Source organism: Choloepus didactylus, chromosome 24 (genome assembly GCF_015220235.1).
Source record: "Choloepus didactylus isolate mChoDid1 chromosome 24, mChoDid1.pri, whole genome shotgun sequence".
NCBI lineage: Eukaryota > Metazoa > Chordata > Mammalia > Pilosa > Megalonychidae > Choloepus > Choloepus didactylus.
This window is the reverse complement of record NC_051330.1, coordinates 23,848,091-23,858,055: the sequence shown is the minus strand read 5'-3', so window position 1 is coordinate 23,858,055 and position 9,965 is coordinate 23,848,091. Positions and strand designations below refer to the sequence as shown.

The 9,965-nt window shown below is 46.2% G+C and overlaps 1 protein-coding gene across 1 annotated transcript; it reads right to left on the bottom strand.

The window, feature by feature from the left end:
- Nucleotides 1-1,323: 1,323 nt before the first annotated feature.
- Nucleotides 1,324-5,058, bottom strand: LOC119520134 (1-acyl-sn-glycerol-3-phosphate acyltransferase delta-like). Its single transcript, XM_037817887.1, has 2 exons — nt 4,845-5,058; nt 1,324-2,077 (listed from the first exon to the last, which is right to left on the bottom strand). The coding sequence occupies exons 1-2, from the start codon at nt 4,990-4,992 to the stop codon at nt 1,983-1,985; spliced, it is 243 nt and encodes an 80-aa protein (XP_037673815.1). The 5' UTR covers nt 4,993-5,058; the 3' UTR covers nt 1,324-1,982.
- Nucleotides 5,059-9,965: the final 4,907 nt, after the last annotated feature.

Sequence of the window (9,965 nt, the reverse complement as noted above, 5' to 3'; positions counted from 1 at the left end):
TGAATTCGCCGCAGCGTGGACTGTGCCACTCAGAACAACACTGGCACTTGGGAAGCTCCCGGCTGGGCCTTGCCACAGGGGCCTCTGACTGCCTTGCTCAGTTGGTGCTCCGAGCTCCCCAGCTAGCATTACACAACAGCCAGGTGCCAGGGACACACACCTGTGCTTCGAAAAGGGTCCCCTCTAAGACCTAAGGGGTTTGTCCCAGGCTTTCGCCCACTGATTCCTGTGTTTCGTGCAAGTTGAAAGGCTCCCTTTGAGATCGGAACACTGACCTTACGCGGGGTAGACCAGTGCCCTGGGTTGACCAGCCTGCCTTGATGGGGTGCTGAGAATGTCAACTTGGGCCCAAGGGGAAATCCTGGGCTCAGTGATATGTCCTTGCACGTAACCCAGAATCTATCTCTTTTAGCTTAGGTAGATTCAACTTGATTTGTATCCACTAGACATTATCGTCCCTTAAGCAGAGTTCCTTGGCTTAACTAGTTCGTTTGTGCTTGGCAAACATTTATTGACTAAATGAGCAAACATGTAAAAGCATGACTCTGAATAGAATACGCCTTTAAATGATGTTTGGCCAAATTTTGTATGAACCAGTTCATCCCTTTTTATATAATAGCCACAGTGAAATAGTAGGTTTGTATTATACAGAGTGTAACTGAACATGAAGAGAAGATATATACTTAATACTCAGGCTGATAAATACTAAGATGACACCGTATCCAGTATTTAATTGTTCTCCTTTAAAAATATTAAATATTACTGCTGTTTTTGGGGGGGCCTCTTTTGACTAACAAAGGTCTGCAAAGTCCTCCACTTTGGATATTACTCCCAAGGCCACTCTGGATTCTAAAGAGCAGAAAACTCTTTAGTGGTTTAAAATGGGAGCCAGACAGAAACCCAAAGGAAAACAGAAGCCCAGGGGGTTCTCATACAATGGATGTTCCAGTTTGATCCTGATCAAAGGGGGGCCCTGGCATCTCGGTGGGCTGCAAATGAGGGGGGTCATTTTGATGAGGTGAATCTGCATCTGTGTTGGGGGAATAGTAGATGTAAATTATCTCTCAAATCATTACAGAATGCCCAGGCTTTATTTTTACACACCTTATGTTCAACTTCAGCATAAAAAATGTCAAGGGAGTTGGGCACATCTTTAAGACATATGCCATGGAGACCTTCATTACAGTAACCTTGGGAAAACCAAAGGCCCAGGCAGTTTGGGCTGCCAAGCCGAGGACCATTTTTCCCGTGCCACACAAAAGCTCTCAACTCAGCTCCAAAGCCTGCCATCTTTCCCTTAAGCAAACGCTGACAGGCTCCTTCATCTTGGTGGATTGCCAGGGATCAGTCTGATTGTTGGAATACCCACTGCCAACCGGAAACGTCACCCGCCCAACCAGCCTTGTGAGAACACCAAGACACATGGTGCAAGGACAAAATGGGAGGATGGAAGAGGTCTGGGCAAACACACACCACAGATGAGCCAGACAAACACTTTAATTTTTTTTTTTTTAGGCATAATTTAGTCTTTACCTAAAGCACTTTTCATTCTGTCTCTGGCAATCAAGGATTACAGAAAACTCAGCACCAAAGGATGAAAGGGAACCTTTTCCTTGTTCATTCCCCATCCCATCCCTCCTGCTGCAGCCTGAAGACCTTTGGATTTTCAAAAAACAAGGCTCACACTCAAGTGCACATCCATTCTTGCTCACCTATTCTCTCTCTCTTACACATACGCACACATCACACCCACACGTAAAGAAAGAAAACCCAAACCCACCAAGGCGGCTGGGGAAAAAGGATTTGAGAACATCTCCCTTCCCATCTGGCTTTGAGACCACTCTCCCTGCTTCAAGAGATCATGACTTGCTTTCTTCCCAGCAGAGGCTCACACAGCCCATGTCACTGTCCTACTAAGCAGAATGATATGCAGAGTCAACCAATATCCCAAGGCTTCCTTTGGAAGGTAAGATGTCCCTGAATCAGTCACTCTGTTTGTGCTTGCTATCGATGTTGCCGTAGGCAGAGCCCTTGTAGATTTCCGTCACACCAATCATCCATCGAACTCCCATGGAAGCTACAGAAACGAGAAGAACAGAGAGTTAGGAGGAAGCCATATGAGCTCCAGGCTGATTTGCCCAAAGAGAACCAGGAGAAGGCAGCTATGTGCCAATTTCAAATATCAACTGAAAGCTGGCAAATTTTGGGCACCATTTTGTAATCCCAGCTTTATGGTCATCCACAACCATGGACATCAGGGGTCTGATTAGGTTAAACAACATTAAAATGAACAGAGCAAGGCAGTTCTGCTGGGAGCTTTTAATCCTTTGACACTTGGCGGTGTTCAGGGGCTTAAAAAATTCCTCCAAGGATTCGTAAGTGCAGGGAAAGAATTTACAGGGCACCTTTCAGTGTAGCCAACTAAAGAACATACCAGGAGCTTGGAACAGCGAGAGCTCAAATGCGTATTTGGTGCCTGTGTGTTCCAACATGGCTTGTGGTACAAGAGTTAGAGCAGTGAACAAAGACTCTGACTCACTAAAAATCTTTTTGCCAGCAGTAGGATTTGGCCCATGACAGAGCAAGTTTTGGACAGTCATGAAAACCCGATTTTACTGCTGGGAAGCTCAGAAACAGAGCGTAAAGTCCAGGGTTTGCAGTCTGAGCTCCTCCCGCTGGGAGGGTAGACTCGGGGAGCTCCTTGGGTGCAGGGACCATGCCTTAACTGTCTTGCTGTCCCCAGCACCGAACACGAAGCCCGGCAAATAGTCAGATGATACTAAATGTTCAAGAATGGAGAGATGGATAAATGAATGACATGTCCCAAATCACAATGCATGTGTTTACAGAACATTAGCATTGGAATCTATAAACCTTTCCTTAGACATAAGATGGAGCAGACTGGGATGGGGAGCCCAGCCCAGCCAGTACAAGGCACATGTCTTAGGTCTTTTAAAAATGGGCAGATTGCTGCTTGGGACCAATTGTAAGGAGGCTTAGAAATGTCCCGACATTGGCACTTCCCTGGAGTCTATCATTAGCAGTGGAGATGATGACATTTTGATGACACGGACTCCACTCCTCAAAGTCCCTCTGGGAAGAGTAAGGCACATACCCAAAGTCAATAATTCAGGGCAAAATGTAGTAAGCCCTGGGCTTAAGGTCACTGAGACATTGGTATCTGGGGCAGGGGAAACACAGAGCAGTCAGTTCCTCAAAAGCTTCTGGAGATTCCGTCTGTATGTCCCATGTAGAGTGTCCAGACTCTTTTTTGTGGGACCTCCTTACACTCTTGGGGCAGGCCCTATGCCCTACCTTCTCCATCTGGAAGGAGCTGCGGTTTTCTCTAAAGAGCCCTGGTCTCCATGTTTGCCTTCTGGCCGAGGGTCACCAGGGCAGGGCTCCCCATGGGGTGGCAGGCTATTTAAAGCAGAAGGGCTGAGGCTCCCCATGCCCCAGGGTCCCTGGCCACCCTGTGTCATCAGCACAGGACCCGTCTTTGGGGAGCAAAATGATTGGATGGGAGTGTTTTCTTCTCTTTCCTATTCTTTCTGTACTTTTTTTTCCTTCTATAAAAAGTAGGTGTTGTTTCAAAATTTTAATTTTTAACATTAAAATCTGTTTCTAAATGTATTTTAAACTGTAGGGTCTATTTTCGGAACAAGGGCCAGTTTGCCAATTGCAACCATATAATCTAGAATTGGTTGGCTTGAGCCAAAAGAACGGGATAGGTTTATGGGTTGAGAGGTATTCAGGTGGTCACAATTGATTAGCTGAAGAAAGTAAGTTAGGGAGACTCTAATTACGTGAATTTAGATTCACGTAATTAGATGTTTGAGACTGAAGGAGTGTGCCTGAGCTGAAAATGACAGTTATCTCCAGGGAACAGGCCCAAAAGGGGAATTTTGTCCTGAGATACTTTCAATTTTTTTCACTTTTATATTGTGCAAGTCTTCTACAAAGAGCTTATATCATTTTTATGTTTTGCAAAAACAATAAAGATATGTCCATTTAAAAATAAACACACAGTTAACTGCATGACTTGGACTTTCCACTCAGTCCTGGAACAAGAAGTATAGGTCCAGCCCACACTTTTCCAAAGTCTTAGGAAAAGATGCCTTCATCTTCCCGTAATCAGGGAGATGATCCTTTCGGAGGGGCTGCTATGGGGCTGCCCCTCCCAGGGAACCCCCATGGACATCCTGCCAGCTCCAGAAAGCACAGGGCTCCCCCCTTTGTAGGGCAAGAAGCAGGTGCAATGACACCTAGCACCCCACTTCAGAAAAAGGAGGGGGGTGAGTGTGTGCAGGGCAGCTTGTGTGCCATAAGAAACAGCAGTAATCTGAAATTACTAGCCAAATAAAGCCAGTGTGAATTAATGAAAAAATGAATTTACTGAGCATCTCCATTCAGTTTCAGTCCGTATGGCAACAAATGGGAAGCGTGCAAAACTTTTCATAGGGCCCTGCACCTGCTTTGATGCAGAAGAGTCATTTGTTAGTTCCTGTCTGGACTTCATGAGATGGATTGTTTGCCTAGCAAAGGGCAGAGCTTGCCTCATGATAAGGAGGCAATGATTTGAATGAGCAGGGCTGCCCGTAGAGGTCAGGGAAATAGGAGACCGCCATTATGGATGATTTGTATGACCCCATGGCAAGGAGTGGGAGGAAACTGGAGCTCTGGGTGAGAGGATAAACAGGGTGGACCACAAAATCCTTGCAGCCCTGCGATTCTCTGTACATTTGCAGACTCAAAGTCGTTCTCTGCCCATGTCAAATGTTCCCCACCACCACCTGGGCTGGGCGTTGCTGTCTCCACTTGCCAGCCTCCTGCTTGCCACTTACCCACAAAGAAGACGAGGATAAAGTCGGCCAGGGTCAGAGAAGATCCACTGCTGATCATGTTGACGAGGAACTGGAAGAAGGGGTAGAGCAGCAACGAGGCCCAAAACAGCCAGTTGACTAGTGTCCAGGGCCTCCTGGAGGGCACCATGGGTGTGTCTGGGAAGATGCCCGACCTGTGGTACTCTTCCTGGAAGGCATCCTGCAGGGACAGGGCAGGGACCTGAAGCTCTCTCCCCAGACCCCACACTGCATCCCCTCCCAGGGCTCCCCCACTTTTTTTTTTTTTTATTTAATTAAATTCAGTTTTATTGAAATACATTCACACACCATACAATCATCCATGGTATACAACCCACTGTCCACAGTATGATAACATAGTTATGCGTTCATCACCACAATCTATCTCTGCACACTGCATCCCCTCCCAGGGCTCCCCCACTTTTGAGCAGAGGTCAGTGGCAGATGGGTGCTACTCTTTGAACCCAGCAGAATTGAGGGTCTGCAGCACTGTATGGAAAGTGTTTTGCAGGTATCTGCTGTGTCTTTGCAACACTGCGTTTGGGCGTCCCCTTCTGTGGTAGGTTGACTTTTTGTACCCAACGTAGACATGTTCTTTATCTTGATCTATTCCTTTGGGTGTAAACCCATTGTAAATGGGATTTCTTGAAGACATTACTTTTGGTTAAGGTGTGGCCCAACTGCAGCAGGGGGGTTCTTAATCCTATTCCTGAAGCCCTTACAGGTAGAGGAGGTCACATGGAGGAGCTGGAAGCTAGTTGCAAGTCACTGGAACCCAGAAGAGAAAGGAGAGGCCATCGTCATGGGATGGGAAAGCCAAGAACCCAAGTGTTGGCGGCCAGCCAGAATGACCCTTGGAGGAAGCAAGCCTTCTAGCCTCTGAAACTGTAAGCCAACAATACATTCCTGTTGTTAAGCCCACCTATTATGTGCTATTTGTCTTAGCAGCCTGGCAAACTGAGGCATCTTCCCAAAATGACATGTGGAGAAGGCAGGAAAATTGAGTCCTGTGACTGAGTACGGGGGTTACAAGCTGGAGTGTTGAAGTCAGGGCAGCTTGTATTCTATCCCAGGACTTTAATACTTATCTGTCTTGAGGCTCAGGTTCCAGATCTGTAAAACAGGGGAGCAACACCTTCCCCAAAAGGCTGGTTGGAGAATGAAATAAAATATATACAAATACAGAGCCTTTGGCACTGCTCCTAGCCCTTGGTGGAGACCCAGTAGAATGGTGAGGAGAAACCTGGTCTTTGGTCAGGAACAGAGCTGGGACAGCAGGCGAGCTCTCCCAGCCGAACCCCAGAACAAAGGGAGGTTAACACTGGTTCCCAGCAGGCATCTTGGGGCCCTGTGCTGGGAGGGCTGCCTGGATAGAAAGGACCGCCGGGGAGCTATAGGGTCTACCTCGGAGGAGAGGATGGTCAAAGAGGAGGTGGAGCAGATGCAGGGCTACATTCCCAGATGCTTGGGAGACAGCCAAAAGGTAAACTAGTCCACGACCTGAATTTTTGGATCAGATTCTCAGTACGGTCTGACTTCCCATTTGAAACTAAATACCAGAAATTCTACTCCCTCTGGTTGAAACCTCCCAATGTGTGCATGTTGCTGAGTAGCTTGCAGAAAAGTCACCCCTCAGCCCCAACATCAACTTGGTGTACATACAGTCCATAGAGAAGAACAAGGGAGCCCCTCCAGGCTCAGCTCAACTTAAATCCATGGCAAAATACTTTAGCGTCTCTTCAATAGACTTTTTGTGCAACAGAGACCTTACTAAGCTTGGAGCTGGGCAGTTCACACAGAGGATGGCACCAGTGGACCCAGGAAAAGCCATCGCTGAAGAGTGGTCAGTGACAACTGGCAGCCGGGCTGTGTCAGGGGGAGAGTGGAGAATAAAGAACTGTGTCTGTGGCGTCAGGAAGACGGCAGCCCTGTCTAACAGTGGGTCCAGCCATGAGAAAACGGGTGGGCAGGGCACCTATCCTCCCTGAGGTGGAGACCAAAAAAAGATGATCGTGTGACATTTCCCACGTTTTTAATATTGGCAACTAAGTCAAATATCTCAAAACTGCGATGTTGACGGATGATACCCAGGCTGAACAATACACACCTAAGGGCCCTGATGAATCACAAGGCCCCCAGTCTGCGATCCCTGTCTTAGCCTGGTAGCATCTCAGTTTTCTAAGGCATTGCACTTTCTGTAAAATGAGCAAGCATATAACTCAAACGTGTACCTGAGGGGCTGAAATTTTTCTTTTAATAACTTCAGATAGAAATGTCTAAAAGCATATCCATCATACTTTTTTCTTCTTTCCCAGTCAGGATGAAATGACTAATACTTTTTTTGACCATTCAGGGTCATTATTACAATTAGTTGACAAAAGGGGCCATTTGGGAAGGAAAACCTTCTTAACCCCTTCACTGGGGATTTCCAAGTGCCTCTGCTCACCAGCACCCTCCACATATCCCTCACCCTCACAGATACCCCCACTCTCAGCCCCACCCCACTCCCAGACACCCCACAACCCTCACACACACCCCCACCCCTCACACACTCTCCCATCCTCACAAACAAACCCACCCCACCTGGCTCTGCATTGCAGCCTCCCTCCTAGGCCCTGTAACAAGCCCCTTTCCAAACTTGCACTCATTCTGTGTGTCTTTCCTTTCAGATAATGGCCAGGAGAAGCTGTGGAGCTTCTCAGGGTAAAAGAAATAATCAAGCAATTAGAGAACAATCTATTCATGTACAAGTGCTCCCACCCCAAGAAGCAAGGGAGTCAAAGAGACAGACAGACAAGCTTAGATACAAGGCAGTGCGAGCAGTAAGAGGTTAACAATGGGATATGGGGTGCCAAGAAGAAAAGAGATGGCCTCCAGCTCTGCCCAGGGAAGGAAGTTCCATTTTGTTTCTGTGCCAGAAGCTACACAATTTTTCTCCATCCCAGGTTGGAGTGCCAGGATCCGAAAACTAGGTAAGTGGGGTGATACTCTAATGCCTTTTTAAAAAAACACATTATTGAGGTGTCATTTACATATCATAAACTTCTCCCACTAAAAAACGGGCACATTGTTTCTTTTTTTCTCAATAGTCTTGATAGTATTTCTCTATTGTAATAGTACACAGGGCAACCAATGATGCCTTTTCTGTCTCACCTCCAGAAAGACATTGCTAGCCAAGATTTTTTATGTGTCTCTCTACCAAGAAGAAAAAGCATTCCTTTTCCTTGGAGTCAGGAGCATTCACAAGTTCTGGTTCACTCCAAGTTTTCTTTTTCTCTAGTTCACTTAAGAACTAAATCTCACCCCCAGGGACTCTTGCCGACCAACCATTCAGGATTTGTACCTGTGCTTCCACAGGATGGAAAAATGGAGCAACTGGCTTGAGGACTTCACCTCCATCGGCAGAGCCTTTGCTGATTTTGTAATTAAGGCCACCCAGTAGGGAGAGGTCCGTTTTGTTCATGACGCTTGCCACATTTTTTGTTTTCGTATTGCATATTCTAAGTTGAGTTGGGTAATGTATTAGTTGAAAGGAGGAACCTTACTTTGTACCCACAAAGAAATCATAAACCAAAAACAAAAGGCCAATGGAGGATAGAATCCCACTGACAAATGGCACTTTTCCTGAATGCCCAATATTTGCAGCCTATCAAACGAAAGGAACACGATGGTTGCACACGACTAGACTGACTTTGCTTCCCAACCACTCTCCCAGGAATCCATCTCTCTGCACACCCAGAACCAGGCACCTGTCAGGGTCTGGTTTGGAAAAATGTCTTGGAAGCCAAGTGCCACAGTGTCCCACCTTCCCCCACGCCCCACCTTCCCCCCAGCTTGCCTCCGTGGACAGTACACGTGGGCACTGAATGGCATTTTCTTTCACACATTTTTTCATTTGCACAAGTAATAGCTCATGGCTAATCCCTTCAGCAAACTTAAATGCTAGCTACAACCCAGGGAAGTGCTTTAAGTTAGAAAATGAAAAGCTTAGAATTTGTTCAAACCACACAATTGAGAGTATCTTTTCCATGGGGAAAAGTGGTTCTGGGATGAGAGATTCAGTCTGAGATTGATTCATTTGTTTCCATCAAAGCACACCCCTTACAACCAGCAAGGGGGCCCCAAAAGCTGATATGTAACAAATACTGAACATGCTTCATGAGCTAAATTTGTTCAATTTAAATGACAGTCCTTATTTTTTTCAGAGAGATTACTCACTTCCGATCTCAGAGGGTGTTGTTAAAATGGTTAGTGGTAGAGGGTGGTTTTCTTTTTATTTATGCCCTGTCTAGGACAGAATAAATGTTGGCAAACCTCTGTGGGATGCCCACCACCACTCCCACATTTCCCAGGAACCTTACTTGTCCATGAAATTGAAAAGTCTGAGAATTGCTGGCCTGAAATCCCAAAGCTCAGAGTCATCAGAATTGTCTTCAGTATATTCCGTAAAATCTGAAAAAGTGATGGTTAAAACACAGTCCTATTTGAACAAGCTTTATTTACTAGGCATGTAAAGCCCCAGATGCAGTTAAAAAAATACCAGGCGGACAAAGAAATGCTAATGATGCAAGTTGTCCCTTTACATCTCTTTATCTTTACTCTTTTGAGATGCTGTTTCTTACTTCCACTTACTGCCCAATAATTTTTCGTAAAGGGGAGAAAAGGTCAGCCTAGCAAGTCTGCTCACAGACACACAGACAACTGCACTGTCATTCCAGCCCTGCCACGGAGGAGAGAAGGGCCTTGGCTTCTAACACCTGGCTCAGTTAATGAGCCTGAAGACTTGGGAAAATTACATAAATTACATCATCTTTGGACCTTAATTCCTCATCAGTAGCATAAGTGCTTTGTACTAAATGATCCTTTTGAGAGCCCTTTCCAGTGCGAACATCCTAGCACTTTAGTGCATAACTCAGGGTGAGAGAAAAAACATCATACGAGACTTTCACAAGCAGGAAAGATGCCATTTATCTGAAAGCCTAGGTGGGCTGTGGTTTGCAAACTGATGACCCTTCTCGCCTGACACAGGAAAGAAAGGGCTGATGAGAAAATCTTTGTTTTGGTGGTTATGGGGGCTCACATGGTTTTGTCTGTGTGGCCCTT